The sequence below is a fragment of the Malurus melanocephalus genome, unplaced genomic scaffold (genome assembly GCF_030028575.1).
Source record: "Malurus melanocephalus ecotype Western Australia unplaced genomic scaffold, MMel_1.1 scaffold_10, whole genome shotgun sequence".
NCBI classification, from domain to species: Eukaryota; Metazoa; Chordata; class Aves; order Passeriformes; family Maluridae; genus Malurus; species Malurus melanocephalus.
Genome location: NW_026623242.1, coordinates 3,083,912 through 3,108,435, shown reverse-complemented (window position 1 = coordinate 3,108,435; position 24,524 = coordinate 3,083,912). Strand labels below are relative to the sequence as shown.

The 24,524-nt window shown below is 35.6% G+C and overlaps 1 protein-coding gene across 3 annotated transcripts in view; it reads right to left on the bottom strand.

The window, feature by feature from the left end:
* Positions 1-24,524, bottom strand: part of RAB3IP (RAB3A interacting protein) — a 32,712-nt gene that overhangs the window by 3,743 nt on the left and 4,445 nt on the right. The window contains exons 2-8 of one of the 3 annotated variants that reach the window (XM_057377670.1): positions 20,541-20,816; positions 20,076-20,337; positions 13,557-13,652; positions 11,033-11,110; positions 10,461-10,664; positions 5,555-5,683; positions 3,234-3,346 (exon numbers count right to left, since the gene is read on the bottom strand). In XM_057377670.1, the coding sequence (XP_057233653.1) occupies positions 3,234-3,346; positions 5,555-5,683; positions 10,461-10,664; positions 11,033-11,110; positions 13,557-13,652; positions 20,076-20,337; positions 20,541-20,791 (1,133 nt within the window). In that variant the 5' untranslated portion in view covers positions 20,792-20,816. Of the gene's footprint in view, positions 1-3,233; positions 3,347-5,554; positions 5,684-10,460; positions 10,665-11,032; positions 11,111-13,556; positions 13,653-20,075; positions 20,338-20,540; positions 20,817-24,524 lie in introns of those variants that run through there. The other 2 variants (XM_057377689.1, XM_057377681.1) reach the window with 2 other exon arrangements.

Below are 24,524 nucleotides of genomic sequence, written 5' to 3'. Positions count from 1 at the left end.
GTTTATGGTGTTAATGTAACTGTTTCACATCGGCACAGATAGATGAATCTCTACCTTTATTTTACAAACTGCAATTATTACATTATGTCGTCACTTAGTTGCACAAGACCTAATTTAATTTCAGTGGTGGTGATTATGATGCTTTTTTTAAATTCTAAAACTTTCTACAGCTCTGGGAACGCACTTCCTTACTAATTTAAATTGGTTTGACAACTTCGGCACAATGGGATTTCTTTAATTAACTTTTGATGTGTCAAATAAACATTCTTTAAATTACCAGTAGCTGCCAGCATTTAAACAGATTTTTTAGAAGTTCCACTTGATACTGTATTTCATCATTAAAAAAATATAAGCCCCACAGAACCTCTGCAGCTTCTCTTAGATGCATTTTAAATCCAGCTTCGCATTTATGCCCAAATTGAAATAATATTTTACATTCAGAGTATAAAATCTTTAGGGACAAAGGAAAATGAGCTGTCTGGCAATAATTCTTTCTATTACCATTACAAAAAGTGATAGYAAAATAATCAAATTTACTTCTGGTGCATTGCAACTACGCAGTATTCAGGAAAGGTCATCAGTCACCACAAATTGKTCCCCCAAAAAAACTCAATTTAGGAAAAGAATGAATTTTTTTTTAAATGAGAAGGATTTGATGTATTTGGAATGTCTGTATTACAGCATCTCAGATGAATTGGGTTGTCATGGCAACCCCTGTTTCATTAATTTTAAAAGCTGCTCTCCCACTTCTACCTCATGAAATTAGGRAGTCTAAGAACAAGCTGCCTTTCAAAAGTGAAACAAAAATTACTAAGCTTCTGTGGTTCTGAACAGTGGCTCATAGGCTCTTTTAAATTGCCTGCAGCTGGTTCACAGAACCCTGTAAATCAGAAGAAAATTGATGCGTGTATACAATTTTCCACAGCAATTTCTGAGGACTGAGAGCACTTCACTGATACAAGAAATCCTATAGTAGCTGAAGCAAACTGGATCACAATTTCAGCTTAGCTTTTGTCAGAAGACAAACTTTCAGTGGTAGGAAAATGAAACCCTTTTTTCCTTCTGGTTACATAATTGCCTCCTCTATGTTGTCTTCCATCACACCAGTTAAATGTTGAGGCTTCCTGTTGGCGACTCAGTTCCATGCAGCTCCATACTTCGTTCCCCAAGGGGAAAATTATTTGAATCTTCTGGGGAAACCGAGCTGTCTTTTGTTATGGCAGCACTTTCTACACACTGTCACAGGCCCCATTCAGTAACTTCTGTATATTAAGAACCTATCTCTACTGTCACAGCTCTGTCCTCCACTCCTCACTATGCTCTTGGGCTATTACCCACTATTTTATGCATCTATTCCCCCACAYAAATGTACAACAAAACGACTTCTTTAAAAACATTACTCTAGCTTTTTTTATTGTTTATTTTCAGTTTGTCTATATTATGTTACCCATGTAAGATGGTTTTAAATTAAAAAGTGTTTTGCACTGTATAAAAATTAAAACCTGAAACTGCTACACTGGTTCAGTGAAAACTGGAACACCTGCTCCCCATTCAATGCCAATATATAAGGCAAAGCACAACCACTGTCAAATTACACTTAAATACTGCATATTCCTTACCTATTACTTATCTACAAGCAGCACCACAGAAGTTTTTGTTGATACAGAAGAGCTGGAAAAGGGAGAAAAGAATTTGCCTGACCTTCTGATACACCTAAAATAACTAAATTACAACTTGTGCACTGTCATCTCAAAAAGTTAATCTTTATCTTGCCAAATATTTAATGATTTTTTTAAGTTCTGATTTAAAAGTTATCCCACACTGGAGAAAACAGGTTAAAAATCTCCAGAAATTTCTGAATGATGCAATTGAGTCTTCTGTCTGGGCAAGTGTTTCATCACATCAAGAGGTAGGGAAGTTGCTCGAACCACAAGATCCATTTGTCAACTGTTCTTTAATGACACATGACCACTACACCAGTAGCTTCTGGCTATGCAGATTCTCTACTGCATTCATGGAACACAGCACACAGTGGCAGATCTTGGATAGGAATCCACTACCCCTTCGGTAGCTCCATTACTGGTGCGGGCCCCTCTGATGACAGGCTGCTACAGCTCAAAAAGTGTGTGTTCTAGTGACTGGAGGAAGCTGAAGAATATTTGAATGCTTAAACTTTGTAGGCTAGAAAGGATAAAAGACTAAGTGATAAAACACAATTTTCATTTTATACAGCTTCTTTAAAGAGAAAATAAAGAATTTTGAAATGTGTTAATTSTAGTTTCTCTTCCACTCAACAGAGGAAAAACAAGGACTAAAAAGCAGTGGCAATGAGAAAGAAAAAAGAAATCTTAGAGTCAGATGAAAACATTYTGATGGAAGTTTGTAATGTAATTGTAAAACTAAGCTTTGTCAAATCAAGTATTACAGAGTAAATTGTCAACTTTTCCAAAATATCTTCAACAGAAAGGTCTAGTCTGTCAAAATTTGGAAGACTCCAGATTAATCTCCAGACTGACCCTGCTTTCTTACTCTGACATACACTAAAACATCCTACAAATCCTTTTTCTTCTCCACATCATCAAAGCCTCAGGCATGTCCCTCCCACCTCACTTCAATGGCTGTATCAGTACCTGACAACAGGTCTTGCTTCACATTCCTATAGGACCATTCCAGAATTTCTAAAATAATCTTCCTGTCACACAAGCATACTTCCTACATTAGGCTCAAACTCTCATTCATCTTCATTCTCACTTACATTCCTCCTTCTCAGATTCAGAGGATTAACTCCCTATATTTTTCTAATACTTCAGCTACCTTTGTCAGCATCCTACTCGTATCCTAAATTTTTTATGCCCCAAGTACTCCAGATAACAGAAACCCAGCCTGTACTATTTCAACACCTATTTCTTTCATGATGCTTTCCAGCTGAGAGCCCCTAGTTCAAAAGCAAATGTTTTAAGTATCAGGACAGTTTTCTCCAAAGCGGTGAATGTTACTACACTTTTGAATGCATCAAAAGTGAAGCAAATAGCTCTCCCCAAAATGTCAGGTTTGTTCTATATTAGTTGGTTACTTTCCCATGAATTTTGTAACAACAATCTTGAAGTCTTAGATTTTAGGCAATTTAATTTAAGATACACAAATTTGACTGAGGTAATCAGCTGGTAGCAGTTTTCTCAAGCCAAGAGATCTCAAGTGAATCAAGATTATCCCCCTGTGTTAGCTCAACATACTTTGGTCCCCCACATTCAACTGCAGAAGCTTTCACAAATCGAACAGGTTGCAAGCCAACAGGTTCAATGCTCAGAGTGTTGTTTTCAACAGCTTCCAGAACAGCTGAGGCCAACTRCAAGAGAAATTTAGAAAGCAGTTAAAAACAGCTCTGCTTCATCCATCCTCAAAGCAGTGACATATTTCTTCTTCTGGAAAGTTAAGAATACATTTTAAAAAATCAACCAAACAAATAAAAATTGTATTACAAATAAGATTTCACTTTAATCATGAGCAAGATGTTCCATTTTCAGGCTCCTGCTCAAAATCTGCCCTCCAAATAACCCTGCCTTCCCTGAGACAAGCTAGCCTTCTTTACAGCCAGGAATGTAGTCAAACGTGTTTAAAATGCTAACTGTATTTTCAGCCATTCCTCTTATACCCAAATAACACACATATTTGTACATGCTGTACATGCTGTGTTCTTATCAGACTGAATATAGTACAAACTTAATTTTAAAAAATTGGTCCAATRTTATTGTGCTCTATGAAAAATACAGAATCATGCTGCATGCATCGTTACCTTGAATAAAACAAGTGCACTTGTTATGTCACTGATTTTCAACTAAAGATAGCTCTAGCAACATGTTCAAACAAGACTGAACAATATATAGAAAAGCCAGTTGCAACTTTAAAACACTAGTTKACTTGAAGCACAACTTAGCTCACGTTTTTTATGCTCACTCTTTATACACATCACATTATAATCACATGACACTGGAAATGTGACCATTTTACTTGATTGAACTGAACAGGTGCCCAAGATCACTGTTTCAAGTAACAGCCATTGCTTCGTTTTTAAAAAGGTGCTATTTATGTTAGTAAATAATTTGGTGTCAAGGTTCCTTCCTACCAAGTAACAAAAATATTTTTTCTATTGTACTTCAATTATTTTAAAACCAGAATGTTACTATTTAAGTAGTTCATATGAAATACTCTCTGACATCTCCCAAAAGCAAAAYACTACACATAGACACAAGAGGCTACTGAGAGCAAATGTAATACTTCAACCATTCAGATAACTCCATTTGCAATTATTCAAGAACACAATACGTGTGTAATTTATATTTTGGTTTAGCTGCACACAAATCTATCAATAGCCAAGTGAAAACAGAACTTGCTCACTACACAGGGCATCTGGAAACAATAAATGGTGTAACCAACAAGTGCTAGAAGCCTCACTCTTCCCTTAAGAGGCAGTACAAATCTACAGTAATTATATTAGCACTGAATAACAAAATCCAAAATTAAGTTGCTGCAAAAGACAACAGGATGGCCTACTTACATATATTGCAGAAGCTATTTAATTCCCATAGTAACCAAGTAAATTTTTTTGTGGGAGAGGTTCATATCATGCTGTACACCAACCACAACCAACTGGTGTACAATTAACTGAAAGATTGGCAGTGCTTATGGCCAGCAAGTGACAATAATGGGAAAAGAACATAATACCTCCTGAAAACAACAGATAAACATTATGAGGAAAATGTAGGATTTTCTATGTGAGGTGTTTAATTTTATTGGGGAAGAGTATCAATGCTTAGGGCTTCAAAATTTCTAATTTTACTGAAGATCTAAGAACACACTCCCTTTTCACTACTGACTGAAACTACTGCAGCTCAGCCTGTAAATGCTGCTTAAGAACAAAAACTAAGTAAAGCAGTTTGATCTGTAATCAGTTTCATGTTATTCCCAGGACAGGAATGTATGCGAGAATGTGCAAATAACACAAGGAAAAATGTCTCATAATTTGATCCCTCTAAAATAATATTTACAAACTGCCCCTGTTGAATCTTAAATCCCAAAGTCTAATTCTTGTAACTCAAACCTSCCTTCAAGAAAAGGCCCATAGCAGACTGTGCTTGCAGTCTGCTTTGACTGACATGAAGGAAAACCAGGCCACAAAATTTAAATATATTGGTCTCTACTGCCCCYTATACAAACAAGAGACAGAACTCAACTTCTGCACTGTATTTGAAGTATCAGGAAGAAAACTTCCATCCATTCCTACAAACATCAGATTCTGACAGATAGGAGTAACATTTGAAGAAGCAGACCTAAAAAGACTATATCTGAAAGAACACARAGGGAACAGAATAGTGAAGAAAAAAATCGTCATTTCAATACTCCAGACCAAACTTTAGCACTTCAATATAAATTGCTACACATTAATGAAACAAAAATGGTTAAACTTCATATTGAAAACAATATAATAGCTTTTTGGCTCCATGTGACATATTTAAGAAGAAGATGTCAGTGACCACATTTAGACCATTTCCATTACCTCACTTTTGGAGAAGGTTAAGCATGGAAAAATATCTTCCCGATAAATTTTGTCCAAGAAAGGACATGTTCTGTCCATAGTAGGCTCATCCTTCCAAGATCTGAATTCATTGTACAGAGATAAGTCAGCCTAGAAGATAAAAATATTCTCATATTTTAGTAATGTAATTATCACACTAGTGTCTATCATTTGCAAATATCCACAGATAAATAATAAGCATGAAAATGCTTTCTATGGTGACATGAAAGAATGCTATCATGGTTCAGCTATTAATACCTTCTTAAATCCACTTTCCTAAGACTGTAAATTCAAGCAAATCAAAATATATGACTTTTCAATACACGAGATAATGCATCTATGGGTTACCACTATACCAGGGACAAACTAATTACCTTTCCCCCATTTCCTAAATTTACAGGATAGCTTTGAAAATCTTAGGAAGAGCCAGAAAACAGTTTCCATCTTGATGCATCYTCAATACAGTATTTTAGTCCATCTCCATTTAAGTAAGTTACAGAAATGCAGAGAAATTCAAAGAGAACAACTGCAATCCTGGACATTTCATACATTCAYACTGCATCTGACTCTAACATGCTGCTATCCAAACCCTAAAAGAAAAGAGACTAACACACTAAATACACTAACAAAAAAACCCAGGAAGTCAATGTACAACTGAATTAAAAGCACACTGTTATTTTTCATTTTTCATCTTTATGCCCAAACTCTCTCCTACACCTCCCTACAACAGAAAGATGAGGATGTTCACTGGGAATGATTTCTGAGGCTGCTCCCCCCACAACTCCTCTAGTCAAAGAGGAAATGTTAAAATTAACTATTAAATCATGCCAGGACTGTGATGTGTGTTAGGAAAAGATAACTTCATCAGCTTTAAAAACACCTTGTTTTGTCATATCCATGCTGAGATCAGTTAGCAGTAGGATGGCACCTACCAATTGCGGTGTTCCAAAGATGGGTAGTAGGGTGCTAGTAAAAATCTATTTGCATTATGGGGCAGCCTGTCCCATGGACTTGCTATCCACTAACAGAGCACACTGAGGTGCTCCCAGAACACATCACCTGCTTTAGGGTGACCAGATCTCATGCAAGATCTCATTGATGGGCTCCAGCCCTGCTGCAAGACACAAACCAAGCAGACAGGGGGTGAGTGCCTCTGACACATGCTCCTAAGCCAACATACCAAACTAATGCCAATCCCAAAGGGATATGCAATACCATTCTGCTCCCAAGTGCAACACCATCTACAGACTGGTTCTGACATTCTGCTTCAGCACCTTTTCCCCTCCAACTGTTTATATCCCTTGCTTGAACTACAGCAGACCTATACTCCTAAAACAATAGAAAGTACATACACTGCAGGAGAAAGATAAGCCAGGATGTGAATTAAAATTTTTGTACAATTAAAATCAAATAATACAGATAAAAAAATGAAATGGGGAAATACCATATACTAAAAAATTAATTTTTAATCCTATTTAAAAGATCAGTATGCTATTTTGAACCAGCCTCAGTGTTTTTTTCARGCATTACCACTTCTTTTGAGTTCTCAGCACTTTGCCATTCTTTTACATATATGCTTTGGGGAGTTCTTTGATCACTTTCAGGGGCTTTTGGTTAAACTTTATTCTTTTTCTTTTCTTTTTTTTTTCGTTGAAAAGTAACCTACAAAAATTAGACTGGAAAATCTGTTTTTCATTAGAGCTATTAGCATTACACTCAGGTATACTCAAGAAAAACTAACTTGATTAAGCTAATCTGTAAGTGTTCTGGTTGCTGAATCACCAACTTCATTGTACCAATGAAATTCAATAGGCGTAACTTGCTCCCTAAAGAAACATTCCCCATAATTTAAAACCCATCTCAGATCTGGCTTTAAAATTAATACAATCAAGAGATACCAGAAGGAAAAACATCCATTTTTTATTTGTACTCTAAAATTCTAAAACTTAAAATGCATTTCTTGTTAACTTAGTTATTTTCTAGATTTATTCAATTTTACCTAAACCTACAGTTTATAAAGAAGCTGCCTCAAAAAAAAATTCTTCACTGACCATAGCTTGATGTTCTTCCTTTTCTATCTACAATGTGTGATACATGTCTATCTCCTCCCTGCCTTTACTTATGCTTTCACTAGATCCCAGTTTTGATTACCTGAAATTAAATACAGTCAAATGTAATAACTCTAGTTAGATTTTTTTATGCTTTCATTACATAAATATACAAAATACCTGAGCTCTTTGAACAACACTGATGCATCTATCAGCATTTCTGGTRAGGAGATGTTACCTGTCTGCTTAATATCCAGAAGGCTATTGAGCTTATTTCAATCTTCTTTTTAATACATAAATTCATTAGACATGTTAGAGGTTATCACCAGATGCTAGGATATACTTGTCTGGGATGTTGGCACCTTTCTAGCTCCACTGCCATTAGGCTGGACAGCCAGCCACTCTTGGCTCTCTCTACAATCCACAAAGAAATCTGCAAGCTGACCTGTATCTACACCCGGCTCGATTCCAAAAGGCAGATTCTCCAAAAGGGTCCGAAGCTATTGGTTCAGGGCCAATAACAGCCCTGAGCAAGTGTATTCTTGAGCCCCTTTTGAAGTCAAGTCACTCAAAATCAGAAGAATGAGATTCAAAGAGTAACAACTCAATGGCAAGAACAACTAGCAAGAAGGGGACAGAACTATGGTTTCAGATCCAAGCTCCCACAAACGCAAAAAAAATTTACCTCAGACCAAYTATAAATAAGATGAGTAAACAACAYTGGATAACAGGAGCAGCTGGGAAGGCACGCCTCCCGGGCTCAAAACAATGTCCTAGCCACCATGCCARTGGCAGTCTTGCTTTTTTTCACCCCATTCTACATTCCATTAAATACTTCTGCTCAGAAGAGAAATAAAAATACTCAAGTCCCAGAGGCTGGAAAACCCATCATGTGTATCTTAGTGACTCCCTAGGCTGTCACTGGAAGAAGTCACCAGTTTGAGTAGCCTTGAGCAGACTTGAAGTGTCTCCTTATGCAGCCAACAAAAAGGAGACCAAACTAAAGAAAACTGTCARGCAAACTGGTTCTTCGGCAGCATTTCCTTCACAATCACCATCTCCAACTGAGGCAAAACAGGTTTCTCCTACCGCTCACTGCTGCCAGCACTTAATTTTAGAGTCATGACCTCGGTGTGACATTTACAAAGTAACCAGATTTCTCCCCTTTCTCCTGAACTTTTCTGAGGGCAACCAGGATTCTGTTTTAGTAAAGGAAATAWCCTGGATACCACTGAAAGTAGGCAAGTAGGTTGTAAATCATCTGATTTTTTTTGAGTATGGGACACAAACTGAAAGACACCTTAATTTTCTAGGTTTATAGTAAACTGGTGTTTTGTACAAATGCAGTTAATGATGACTGGCAAAATGAAGTATAAAAATGGCCACCCTGACTGACATTACAGATCCAGTTGGCATATTACCCCTCTGACAATAGCCAGCTGTCACAGAGCTCGCTGATGAGACATCTGAGAGGAAAAACAGTGATGTGTATTAATTTACAGCCTCAAAACTTCTAGCAGTCTGTAGCTAAAGAAGCTTTTTAAGCCAAATATCACCTCCTATATACCTTGAGAGGCCTTCCTTTTGTTACTTTGCATGACTTTATTTTAAACAAATTTTTAATCTTGCTTCCTCATGATAATGAGTAAAGTTTCATTATGTATTGACTAAAAATCATTTTCCTTTTAGCTTCCAGTTTTCATTAATTCATTAATGACTGTTCATCATTCATCTTCCCCATGTCACCTGAGATTGCAGAGATTTTTCTTCTACCTCAAGTATCTCTCAACACAGAAATCTTTCCATTAGGTTTGACCAACAATGTCACATTTTCTGATATTTTCTCAATGTCCTTTTGAGATTAATACATAACAGTTGCACRTATAGAAACACACATTTACTACACCTTTATACAACAGTATAATACTTTTTCTTTTGTTATTTATTCCTTTTCTAAGAACACTGAAGTCTCTGTAGGTCTTTGACCATCACTGAAAACTGAGATGGGGTTTTCAGATAATGATCAACAAGGACACTTATCTTTTTTTTCCAGCACAATGTAGCTCTTTCCAAGTTCACAACTGCAAGCTTGCTAGTCGCATTTTTTTCCTAGATGCCTCATTTCTCATTTACTGACTTTTGAATTTCATCTGCTGTTATACTAACCACCCAGTAAAATAAGTTCCTTCTCAACTCTTTGGTCCATTTTTGCTAGTACCATTCCAAGGACTGAAGCACCAACCTCTTACATCATTATTTCCCCATTTCCAGTTACATGAGCGGATTCAGAAAAAAAGGAAACAAACCAGCCAAAAAAACAAACATACAAAAAAACCCCAACCCCCACAAACCAAAAAACCACACAAGCCCCAGGATTCCAGTGACTTTTCACCTGTTCTCTAATAAATTACTRATTTCATCTTTTCCCTAGCCTCTTTCACCAACTACTGATCTCTAAAATGATTCATCCTCTTTACTATGACAGTCTATACAATGCTAATGAAAGTTAATGAACTTCCATGTTATGGAGTTCATGAAAAAGCAACCAGGACTTAGCATTCAGTTATATTGTTTGGTTTACTGTTTGGGGTTTTTTAATATTCGTGTGCAATTCCAATATTTGAAATCTTATCTCATCTTCCCATAATGACTTAAAGGTAAATAAATCAGAAATATCACCACCTCTTGGTATGTAAGAAAAGTTCTTTCATTAACAAAAAATACCTCTAAGACAGTAAGCATTAAATGAAGATTTAGTATATATACTATATTTATTGTGTGTAAAACGAAACAATAGAGACAATTTATCAGCAAAAAAGAGAATAATCCTTGTACATCACCTCTTTACAGTCTTTTACAATTGGCTGCATCATGGTAAGGTCCTGGTGACTGCCACCCATAGCACTGCTTGTACTCTTGTTTCTTGCATGGCCTTTCTTAAAAGGAGTTTTTCCACCAGACTGGAACTCCTTAGTTGGAGATGTCGGTGAAGTAGACAGTACTAATGTTTTCAATGCTGCTACTTCAGCCTGGAGGACATCAATCTTCATGGGGCAGGAGGAAATTAAGTAATGAACAAACAAAAATATGTTGGTTTATAAATATGTTAAATCAATTAACAACATCTCTATCTACCTTGGTTCAAATCAAAACTTGCATCTTCCAACAGTACTAACACACATGCAATTGCATATTGTAGTAACATTGGCTTCCCATGCACCTTGCTGGCTCACATGACACTGAAACACCATGTCCATGCGTGTTCACTAAGAATATGTCAAGCAATTCAAAGCAACTGAGTATATAGTCTAAAAATGTATACAGGTAATGCTCTATCTACATCTTTAAGATTCACACTTCAAATTTAAAACCACGTGAAAAGATGAAGCAAACAATCGAGGAAAAAACTCACCTTTCCTTGTGCTTCTTTTAATTGTTTTTCTGCTGCAGCTTGTTTGACATTTGCTTCTTTAACCATTTTGTGTGCTTCCTATAAAAAATGTTTAGCTAGTGTAAATCCTTTACACAAAATTACAAAAAAATCCAACAACTAATGACACACTTTTGCTTGATGAAGACTACTTATGAACATTGTGCAATAGTCTTTAATTAAATAGCTACACTAAAAAAAAAMCCCTAAAAATCTATCATTTGGTTTCATCATTGGCCCTCTAAGGTTCTCCTTGGTCTTGAGTCCAGATTCAGAAATTCAGCAACTTCACCTAACCCCCTCCAGCAGGAACAATACCTGTCATGAACACCAGGCTCCAGTCACGCTTCAGTGGCTGACAAGTTCCTTGACCCCCAAGAGAAAGACTCAACCAGTAGCAACAAAAGCAACACAGGCAGAGTAGCACATTCAAAAGAACTTCTCCCTTCTCGTAGCCAGAATAACCAGTTTTAGACAACTGTAAATTTCTGCATGAAGGAACCAGTCAAACAACTAAGAAGTCTAAATTCTTGCCATCAATAAAACAGACAAAATAACAACATAAAAACAGTTCATTGATTAATAAACATTTCTTAAGTAGAATTGAAAAAAGCCCTAAAAAACACGTAAAGAAACAAGGCTAAGCCAGCAAAGAAGGAAGCATAAAAGGACTGAGGGTTTTTCAAATATCCGTTTACCTCATACCTCTAAGCCTTTTTTCTGTATAATGTATTTGTTTAGGCTCTGATCCAGCAACTTGCATCTACAATCAAACTACTGTTCACACATGATACTTACTGCAGGCAACAAAAATCAAAATATCAGACCAACCAACCAAATTACTTGGGATAGGATCCTTTTCATATCTGTAAAGCGCCTAGCATATCTGGACACTATATAAATAAAACAAAAAAGTTTGTACATCATCATACCAAAAGATCTGGCTCCCACTGGCATACAACACAGCTGTATAATATGGGATTGTAAAATTCTCATAAGTAACAAGACACATGCAGGAATGGGAACATACACATTTATACAATGTGTACAAATACATTTAACATTGACCATGCAGTTTCTGCTTAGTGATGCACCTTTGAAAGCAAAGCATGTTATTGTACTATTATAGTGTAAYAATGTAATACATGCACCCAGCTGGGCACAACAAGTCTCAATCCTCCACTGGGATGCAATAATATAAGCCCTAGCATATCCATTTATATGGCTGCTGAAATTAGTGGGATTCAAAATTAAAAAGGAATTCAAGGATTGCAGATCCCAGTGCAAAAAATCAAYAAACCTCACCACTGTGTCTTGTTAGAGCCTCTTAGTGAAATCAAATCACATAAGAAAACTTAAATAACATGCCTGTAACAGTCTGGACAACTCMAACTACTATTACTAATAAACCATACTTCAAACATGTATTTAACTAACTGACACATTGTTCTAAGCAACACAATGTCATAAATATAAAATTTCACTAATAATTTTATTTTTGTTCCTCCACGGTTAAAATACATACCGACGTTTTGCTCCCCCCAGCATACACGAGTATCTATGCTGAAAAATACCCTTCCACTCTTCTATTTTTTTACACAAAGGAACTGCTTAATATTTTAAGTAGCCTTGCCCCACCAGGATGAAAACTCAAGAGCAGTTTGTAATTTGATTTTTGAATGTCAGTATTTTCAAATATTTAATAGCACCTTTATACAACATTATAGGTTTAAACACTGCTTCTAAAACATACCTAATGTTGTATCTTCATGCATACACTAAAAGCGTATACTTACGATTTAGCAAGCATACAAATTATCTATGSATTATGAAATTTATTCTGACAGCTAAAGATACCACAATGTAGGCCCAAAGCATTACTACATAAATTCCTAAGACTAAATGTGAACTGAGCCTGCTTCAAGTTATGGATTTAGCATTTTTTTTCTGTGTAATACAAACTCAAATGCAAAGGTCCCACATAAAGTTCAGGCTTCTCAATTGGTAACCAGGTTTCACCCTGGTGCATCACTCACCACGTAAGTTTCTTTTGAAGTCTGTGTGTRTAGCATGCTGCCAGACTCAAAATTCAGAAGCTGAACGGATGGTTAAGTTATGTACTTACTACCATTCATTGGAAACACGTTATTTTTTTTATTTAGTCACCATGGCAACCYCAAATTTAGCTCTTATCTAGATAGCCTTGTTGTCAGACAGAGAAGCTGTCTCAAAATAGTTATGCCAAAAAATAAGCTTTCTGATATATTTTCCTTATTTTCTTCATTTTGTGTCTAGGCAGATTGACAAGCTCAATAAGGTGTCTTGTACCTAAGCAAAAAAGTCTGCATTCTGCTCTTAAGCCTCTACTTCAACACACCCAAGTCTTCAGAACACAAATCCCTTTATATGCTTATTGCAGAAAAATTCAGCATACAATATACTGGTTCTAAATAAAACATCTGGCTCAGCTTCCCTTAAGCATATCACATCGAAGACTCCAACAAACCTCAAACAGACTAGCTGTAAGTTCTTCCAATTCCTGTCCAAGTTGATCTCGCACTTTAGAAAGCCTTTCACATTCTTCATCTTTTAACTTCAGCTCCTATGGAAAATTGAAAGTTATTTATTCTGACTTAGAGTAGTAATTTGGCCTTTTAAAGCTAACACCACAAGGGGCGGGGGGAGGGGGCAAAATTTAAAAGCAAATAATCAGAGGAGTATAAAACCTTTGCTAAACAAAGCCTTTCAAAATAGTCATCTTAACACTAAAAACAATTAAAATCATGTTATGCATAATGCATACATAGCTGTTTCTTCCTTCTGTACAGAATTATACCAGGCCAATATAATGTATACCTAAGCTAAACACCAACATTTCCAAAGTACTCTGAAGTTAAAAAAAAAAAAAAGCTTTTTCCTGAAAGTATAAAAGGTTGTATTCTGTRTTCACATAAAATATAGATCAAATTAATTATTGAGGCAGACAGAACAGCAGTTTGTCCATCCATTTCTTAAAATACGCTTAAAGTAATCCTTTTAAAAAATTTAAAAATAAATTTWAAAAAATCAAAAATCAAAAAGCACTGTCTCAGGACAATCTGCAATTCTAAACAAATCTTAAAACATATTTTACTACAAATCCTGTCTTCCAAATATCTCCTTCCAATGTTTCCAAAATCACACTTAATTTATATTCTTGCCCTTGTTTATGCAGATACATAAATAAAATTAAAGCAACTCAATGAAATTCAAAATATTAATGTGTACACCACTAAAATTTGAGTGGTCTGACCATAACCATTTTTACAGTAAGATTTTAACACAGATTTGGCAGTATAAGAATTATATGTGCCCAATTTCATCTGTACTAAGGATAAAGTTAACTTGCAGAGAAGTAGAAAAAGGCTAACAAAAATTTTGAAAGAAAGTTCTTCTCCCTTCCACACCTATTAAACCCTGGAATCTCTTGCAGAAAGAGAAGGATGTAGAGATAAAGTAAAAGAAAGAAAAGTAGTCAATTCTGACCTTTCAAACTTTTTTTTGGCCCTAGCTCCCTTCTCATTCCCATCTATCTCCTCTTTTTCCTCTTCCCCCTGACAAGAAAGATATTGCAGTGCCATTATTCCTGAAATGGAWAACCCAAGACCGTCACTAGTAGGTTAAAGACTTCAGATACAATCTAGCAATGATTGGCTCTGAAAACCTCCACCAGCCAGCAAAAAAAAAAAAGCTGCCCTCAGAAAACTGTGAGAGGCCAGTTACAAGAGTCATTAAAAAAAGGCCCAAAAGCTTCCCTTGTTGTTTCTAGAAGGTGGTTAGTATTTCTTTCAAAGTCTTCATGACTGAAGTAATGCTGCATGCAACAATGTGGGAAACTGCCATCTTGCCTAGCTGCATGGTAGTATTAGGCCTTGCTCTCAATTTCTGCAGTGAAACTGGCAACAGACTTTTCTGTAAGGTGAAAGGTCCTGTCTGACTTCAGCTCCTAGACTGGAAAAGAGTTTGGGTACTCTTCCAGAATAATTTAGTACCAAATGCATTATTCCACTCTTTCTTTATTTYGTTTTACCTCTGAACATTTTGATTTCCTTTTCATCTAGTTTGTCATTTGGATTATTTTATTTTCCACGTGTACCTATTTTATAAGGTACCACTTAAATTATGGGGATTTTCCCAAACATGGTATTTCTCAAATTCTATTGAAATCTTACTTGCTAGCTACTATTCAGCACTCAGTGACCTATCTCTCTCTCAAAAATAAAAAAAAAAAAAGGTAGCAGGAAAATAGCTACAGATGAAGGCATGAGAAGGACAAAGGAATACAAAAAACAACACCAAAAAAAACAAAAAAGGAAAAAAGAAGAGGTTAAAAAGAGAAAGGGAGAAACAAAATTTAATTATTTTGTGTTGGTTTAAAGTATTTCCCATATAAAGTATGGTTCTTAACCAGGAAATGGAAGATTCTGATGCAAAATGCTAAAAGCTCAAAAAAAATTGAGATTTCCTATAAATGCAGAGGAMACACAAACATTTTGTTTGGTTTACTTCCCTGATTTGTAAGGACATTGCTACATACACATCAATATGTCTTAAACGGAGGTTATACAATATTCAGGTTAAGAGTTTTCCAGCTAACAATGGAAGTAAAACTACCCCAGGTTCACCTACCACTACTACTACACTATTTACACAAAAAAGTTACATTTTGCTTGCAACTGGAAAGATTGGGAGAGACTAGATTAAAATTTAGGCAGATGAGTAAAGCTTCTAAATGAAAACAAGGACAACACCAGGCAATCTACCATGCATGTCTGCTTAGCTGGATTTGTCAAACACTGGGCAAGTTTCCATGACATGATTCAGGAGAAGCATAATATAAGACATTATTTTCATCAAGCAAATTTAAGCTCAGGTTTTTTAGGAATGGCAGAAATAAAGAGTGCCCAAAGCAAAAAGCTCAACAGTTATTAGCAATATTACTAATGCCTGTGTCTTAAAGGAATTACTGAAGACTTCCCCCAACCATACCCAATAAAGAAGCAGAAAAGACAACTGTGTGTGCTAGACTGGCCATTCATGCTGCAGTCCTTCACACATTACAGTTCTGAAAAAGCAACTACATGAAGATGAGGAATTATTATAAAGCACACTACAAACACACTTACAGTAGGCAAGAAAACAAAATTAACTTGCATGGGAGAAAAAATCTTACAGTTAAAAAACTCTGTATCTAAGAGTCATATCACTGTTTATTTCTCTTTGATCTTCTCAGACTACAGGGTGGGTCTTTAAAAAGAACCAGGGAGATAAGAAATGCAAATTACTGCTTCAAAACCATTCACACATTACATTCTAGAAAGAAATCATTCTACATCTAACTCAGCAATTTAACCAAGTCAGAACTAGATGCATAATACCAAGGAAAGAACATTTTCTATACGTATCACCTAATCTCTGCTGAATTCTCAAGCTGTCAAAAAAGTATTTGTATTAGACACATTCCTATTTGACTGGCCTTCACTCAGCACAAAAGTTAAACAAGCTACATAAAAATCAGTCCCTTGTAACTAGATTCAGAAGGATGTGACAGAAGATCTAGAATATCTTTTCAAAGTCAGCAGCATTTCACAAATTATTGCATTAACTTATGGTGTGGGTGAAGATGCTTCTATTTTGCTTTCATGGAGTCTTCTACTCGCCTGAGAAAATTTCTCTGCCTACAATATACTGTCACAGCATAAGAGGTGTGGAAACTTTCATCAAACACAGCTAGGAACTGCTAAAACACTTTCAGAGAGCCATCTTTAACATGAACTGCAGAATCTTTCACAAGACTCACAGTATCAGTGGGGGGAAAATCAATTTTATTTTACTAGGAAAAATACAATTCAGATTTTACTACAGAAAGTCAAACCGTTTTACTTGTTACTAACAAGAGTACAGATCTTACTCTAAAGACCATTGGAATCATAGAAACCAAACATGATTTTACCATTGCCTCTGGTAGACTGCTCTTTCCTCATCAAAATGGGGTAAAAGATCAATCTTTTTGACAAGGAAATAACTTTGGGCCGAATCACACAAAAATTCAAGGAAAACATGACTATGAACTGCTAAAGCTCAGAAACTACAGGTAAGCTATCCAAAATACATGCAGTATGCTGGTTAACTAAGATGAAAAGCAAAAGGTATTCCTTCACAAGGACTCCACTCAATTTGTGTATCAAGAAATACCGTATTTCGAAATACTATCACTATTCTCTCAGAGGCTGTCTACATGTGGTTGACCTACCTTCAATAACCACAGTGACAGAGCTCAATCCAAACATGRCAGAGAAAATACAAGTGCATAGAGACGCGAGGATGAAAACCCCAGGGYATTACAATCACTAAGTTTTTTAAGACCTTCTCAATTTCCCTGATGCTACTTTAGATTAGGGAAACAAGAAGGGTTCAGATGAAATWAGCAAACACTACTCATCTCCACCTATAGAACACAGCCAGGAATTAAGACCTCCATGAAAAAACAAGCAAAAAATAATCTGAATGGTCTCAAAGACTGAAAGAAATCTGTCATTTTAACTGAGGGAGCATTTTAAGGTAGTAATATGTAAAATCTTATACGTCTCATSAGTACAGAGTTCAGCACTGCTGTTAACCTCTGACGCAACCTTTCTCCCAATCTTATGACATAATTTGATGCTGCAAGTGATCTGGATTGAAAGAGAAAGTATATTTTTCTCTCATCAAGAAAAAAACTTTAAAAAATACTTTAACTATTTTGTCGGCAATGTTGTTCATTTTGAGAATCTGCAGCTTTAAGAAATACAAGGCATACACAAAGGAGGAAAAAAAAATACTACTTATTCTATTATTGAATAATTTATTAAGAAACCATACTGAAATGTCTAACAATTTCATGTCATACATATATTATCTAATATAAAAAACCTGACAGCACATTAAGAAAAAAGTTGAACYCCTAGCAAAGACATGAAAAAAAATAGTGGATCCCTAAGCTTTAAAATTTTCATTTCCTTTCCAGTTCTCTTTCTGATCACAACTGCAACAAATTCAAATCAATCTTTAATGTATAGTACAAAAGCACACAGTTTGGGTAGGAAATTTGGAACAAATGCAAAATGCAAAACAGCAAATTTGCATTTACTTCGTTCACTCTCTGTAGCCTGTAAACTTTCCAGGCTCAATGAGTTCACAAAATTCAAGTGGAAATTGTAATTCTCATTTTTCTCACTAGTAAACAGCATGAAGAATTACAGACAATTTAAAGCCATTACACAAAAGACAACCAGTTATACAAAGACACTATCTATTCATTCATCCCTACAGGGTTTGAACTGAGTACTCATGAACAAAAATGAATATGCTTGGAAACAAAAGTTTAAAATTGCATGATATATGAGTATCATAGAGATGATACAGCACTATGTCAACAACTAGGAGTTTTGGAAGAAAGATACCAGACATGAATTAGGAGTAGAAAAAAACAGTCTTCATGCAGGAAGAAGAAGCAAGTGGGTATAATGGAAGGAACAGGGCTTATTGTTGTATAGTCTGTACAGACAACTGCAGTGACTAAGCAATTCTGAAACAGAGACAGTTTAGAAAGACAAGCAAAGGAAGTTACCCCTCCAGTCTTACACTGGTAAGAATCACATGAGCAGTTGAGAATTAGCAAGAACTTTGACATCAACAGTCTCAAGTGCTCAACTGCTTTTGTTAAGACCACACAAAGAGTTTGAAAACATATAACACACAATTAAGTATGTCCTAGCAACCTTCATGCCTTTTCCTTAAGAACAGCCTTAACAAATTTCAGAGGGAAACAGGAAACATTTCAATCTTTAAGAGACAAATTGGTATGTACTGGAATAAGATTTTTAGATCATTCAAAGCTAACAGCAGCAGATCCAAGTTATGGTTTTCAAGTACATGAGCTGTAATTTGGTATACTGTAAAGAGCTTTTCTAAAGCTTAAATATTAATTTGTTCTTACTTTCTAGGGTTCYGAGTTTAAGTGCCAGGATGATATATTCACATGCAAGGTCCTCAAGTTTAGCTCAGGTTAATGTTTTCTTAGTAGTAAAAAGTTATGCAAACACACACATTAGCAAAGGAAACCACTGCTCAGCAATTAAACAACAGACAGGAAAAGCAAGGTCTGAAACCATAGTTAAGATTCACTATGACAGTAATGATGACTGCATCCAACAACATGAGGTAACAAACAGAGGGTAGCAAGTTCAAACACAAGATGAGATTAAGCCTAAGCAACAATGGAATCACCTAGAGGACAAGAAAGGGCACAGATACAAATAGCACAAAATGTACTCAAAAACTTAAGCACAGAGAAATGTTAAAATGATAAATAATGACTTTGCATATTTATATAGCACCATCCATCCAAACAAGACAAAGCGCTTTACAAATATTAATGAATTGAGACACAGTGTCTTCAAAGGTATCCATATTCAATTTGAAGTGTGGCGTAACAGTAGTCTAAAGAACATCAGAGACATTTTTACTGCTTCTTTCCTATGCAGGTATTCCCCTATGAAACACGSCTGTTTCTAAAGCATTTATATATTCTATGCTACATTTTAAACTCTAGAGGAAAGAAGACTAAAAAGGTATATAATCCATATACCCAAGTCTATAAATACTTATTCAGTAAAAACAGAATGGCAGAAAATTACTCCTATTCTCAAAAGTCAGAATGAAGGAAAGCCTACATTTCAAAAAGAGTGTGTGTATAACTACATATTTCAGCAAAAGCTTCCATGGTTAAGTGGCAGCAGCAGCACTGGGAAAGAAAAACATTATAAAAGAATAATTCTAAGGCATCAGCACTGCATTTAGAAAATTTTACATTAAATAACTCCATCACAATAAATCTATAAGAAATGAGTAAACTTCAAGTGCACCTTCTGGTCCATCTATCATTCTGCAATATTAGAAACACTCTGAACAGAGAAAAAGAGGGAGGAAACACAATGAACCTTACCCTCTGAGCTTTTGCAAGTTCTTCTTTCAATCGTTCATAGCCCTTTTCTCTTACTTCCAGTACAGATGGGCTCCGTAAGTGAGATAAACTGTCTGTACTCAACCCAAAAATATCTTCATTTCCTTCAGCAACATCTGCTACTGTAGCGCCCTGCAAAAACTCTCTCTCTACGTTATTGCTCTCCTTCCTGGCATTACTGTGATTGAATGACCCACTCTGGGGTCCAGAGGTAGAACAAAGTACTGCGTCGGTAACATTGATGCTGTAAAGAAAGCAATATATTTTTATTTATATAATACATTAAGAATAAATATTTTAAAAATGGCAGTAGTGATGTTGAATATATAATCATGTATATTTAATATTACAACATTGTAAATAATATTAAAATTGTATTTTTAAAGAGGCAAACAGTTTATACGCAACAAATATGAACAATTTAAATAAGAAGACACATGGAATTACCTGACACCTGATACTTCTCCACAATTSAGTTGTCTGGGAGACGAATAAACAGGTTGTGTAGGAAGGTCAGACACATTTAATGCATTGGGTTGGATTGGTGTGGAGGACACAACAGAAGGATGTGGTCGGTAGATTACACTGGGTGAGGTAGTTTGTTCCTGAGTCCCTGGCTCATTTACTCCAAGAAGATCTGGTGTAGTAGGTGAAGCGAGGTTCACTTCATGAAAGCCTTCCAAGGGGTCACTGGCCATAATAAAAGCCTCATTATATGAATCCCTAAATTGTCAGAAAGCAAACAGGAAATACTTAAATATATCTGACAGCTATTTGAATTTTAAAAAACACTCAAATATGTTCAGAATATTTCATGATAGAATGGAAACCATGAACTGTTCTTGCAAAAGTACGAATTTCAACCACCAAAAATGTTTTTCCCATCCACTGCACTGATGAATCCAGAAGATCTAACAGCAAATTCTGCATCTAAACGGGATGATACAATGAAGAACATACCATACCTCATATAACAATGTAATTTTTAAAATAATCTATAGCCGTTTCAAATCAAAACAAATGTATTTCATTCAAGAAAGAGGGGCAGACCTGGAATCAGTGAAGAAAAGAAATTTCTAAACCTAAAACTTCTACTTTTCATCTCCATGCAGCAAACAATCTAGCACAAAAATCAATGAACTTTTAAATAAATTACAGTCCATATTGGTTTTGATTAAATTACTCATCTGATTTTTAACAATTCACTGAAATGACAGACTCAGCCAATAAGATTTCTCATGAAGCATGATTATGTATATTTAGCACATCACATGATTAAGTGAACATKACAATTGTGAATAAGTATACCAAAAACATTAGAGGTAAAAAGAGGTACCATGAATTGACAATTTAAGTGACATTCCTTCAATTTATTTTTAACTACATATGCTTTTCATAAGAACAGAGAACAAGTACAACACATGATTTCTACGAGTCCTATTTTCTAGCAGTTTATCAGAGCTGACAAAAATCTTAGCATAATTCAAAACAGTAAGTTGGAAGTAGTATGGAGAAATTTGTGAAGGAATTACTTAGCACTGATTATTTACAAAAACAAACAAACAAAAAAACCAACCCTTTTCCACATTATATAAATACAGAAGAGAGAAAATGCTCAAAAAAGATACTTCATGTGCAAAAATAAAAAAGAAACTGTACATCCAAACAAAATAATACATTGCATTTTACAGAGAAAGTTTTTTGGATCTTACACTTGAAAAGATAAGGCAGGGAGAAGATCTAGAAAGATGACAGTCATAACCGTGAAAAGAAGATGCCATCAACTTACATGTACACACAGAAGATGTAAGAATGGAATCCCAAAATTACGTATTAAGTAATGTTTCAGTTAAATTAAGACTTTCTGGTCACCTTAAACTAAAAGAACACTATTCAAAACTGCTCTGCATCTCAAGGATTGCAGTGTGTATATACCAGTGCGAAACAAGGACCACGGCATGTGGAAGAAATTCAATTCTTCAGACAGCAAGAGTATGTTAATTTTTCTCTGMCTTTCTTAATTGCTCTCAAAAAAAAATCAGTCCCCTCTAAGAAACTGCCCAGACTCAGGGGGCAAAAAGGACCTTACAGAATAAAGAAACCCGAAACAAAAATGTTCCTTTTTTCTGCAGAAAATTTTATGCAGAAATTTGTTTTATTTTGGACTATCAAGAGCATTTGCATAAATATGATTTACATAGAAAAACACTGGCTCAGTTTTGTGCTTTGAAGTCTTCCTATTATAAAAGAGATGAAAACTCATTTTTGAGTTTAAGTAACTTTGGCAAATATTACTATTTATTTTCCCTATAGTTCTTCTTAACTGTTAGACACATTACAATTACATGCTCTATATGACGATAAAGCCTGTTGAGTAGACAAATTAAAATGAAGGAACTGACACAGCTACAGGACATTTCTTAAATTTCAATAATGTTTTCAGCTCTACAACGCAATTATTACATTAGTGGTTTACATTTAATAAACTAAAACACTGACATCTTGAAAAAAAATAAAATTACAGAAACAGTTCTTTATAGTTCATTGCCCCACTTGAAAAATATCCATGTCGCAGATCTCAAAGTCAGAGTCACATCTACACACTTTTCAGTTCTTTGTTCCCACCACTCTCCTCTTCTTTGACCACCAAGCCAGCCATACTCAACACCACTATACTGACAACACCAAGATGCCACTTCCAATTCCCAGTCCTCTGGATTTCAGTCTTCACAACTAACAAAAAGAAACAGGCTCTGAACAAGGATGCAGAAAGGCTGCCTGGATGCCTTCCCTTCTCCACAGCACCTAGGAAAGTGCACCCAAATCCACACAACCAAAGCAGAAATTGAGACCCACGTGAGGGCAAAACAGGAACACGCTTCTGCCACATATTCCCTGCTGCTGACCATCTCTATTTCAAGTTTGAAAGACAAATTGCTAGTTCTTTTAAAATTCAGAGGCTGCCTTGATATTCAGCAGAGACACCATGGAACTTCACATCACCAGTACTACTGATCGTTCATATCTGCATGTTCCATTGGGCTGAACTTTTCTATGCTAGTTTTTTCCCAAAATCTGATTTTAAAAAAATACTATTTAGCCTTATAATAAAATAATGAAAAAGGCTTGAGAAAAGCTTATTTGTTGTTTTTTAAATATGTTTTATTACTTCTGTACAAACCTAACAGGGCTATCTGTTTGGTGCAAATATTTGAAGTACATAGAGTAAGCAACAGGTTAAAAGATGCACCATTCCACGTATTTGTGATAACAGACACAAATCCATCCAYGTTCTGGTCCACACAGAGAAAAAACAATTGGAAGCCTACTTATTATCTTTCAAATGTTCAAATGCATTTCTASCTGTCCCACTGGGACCATCACATCAATTTAAAACAGCAAAGTAGTAGGTTTGGAGGGATGGATGGGAAGAATCTATCCTACCTACATGGTCCCACTCCTTTGAGAAATGTTCCCCTTAACTCCTTTTTTACAGCTTTTCTACCTAATCTGCCTATACCCTGCAATATTTTTAACAGTGCTTAAAAAAAAAAAAAAAAAAAAGAAAGCCCAAACCAAAAGTATTATGGAATTTTATTTACAAGACTCATTTTGCTTACAGGTTAAATATTGACCTCAGCATAAACGGTAAATAAACCCATGCATAACTTCTCACCTATCAGAAAACAAGCTCTTAGTGATACAGTAAGAAAAAAASTTTAAAAAGTTACACAAGCTATTCCTGGAAGAGCTGAAAATAAAGTCCCTCAGCTATATTTTCCCCATAGCCTGTCAAATGGGCACTCATAAGCAAACCATCTGTGTAAAACACTTTCCATTCACAACTTTTTTCTTTCCTAAGATTACTTCTCACTAGGCAGTGAGCAGGCAGAAGCTGGTTACACCACCCAGACAGAACAAAGAAGCCCATATTAAGTATCTCAGTTTCAAGACTCACCAACATCACTATGCTGTTACCACCACGTCAACTGAAGACACATTACACATTAATGAAACCAAACATACATGCAAAAAGCCAGGTKGTCCTAAAATTAAAAGCTCTCTTCAGGAAAGAACTCTTCAAAGTAATGGCAACTAAAAGGAAGAGGATTAAAAAAGCACATTAAATTTCCGTGTCATTAAAGATTAGAGGATTCCTTAAGGCTTGCAGGAAGGATTCATATTATTGACTAAGGCAGCGATGAACAGCCTTGCTGTGAAGGAACATGAAGGGAATGGTAAGCAGAGAGCTTTACTAGGAGCCAAGCTGACTGTGTGCAAAAAACACACACTGTTGACACAGCACTCTTTAGCAGTAGTTCTGCTACTGTGAACAAAAGCTGATATTCTGACATTTAAGAGAAGCACACTCATTAAATAATTAACTTCTTTAATACTTTTTCTACCACATTAATATAAGGTGATAGCTTG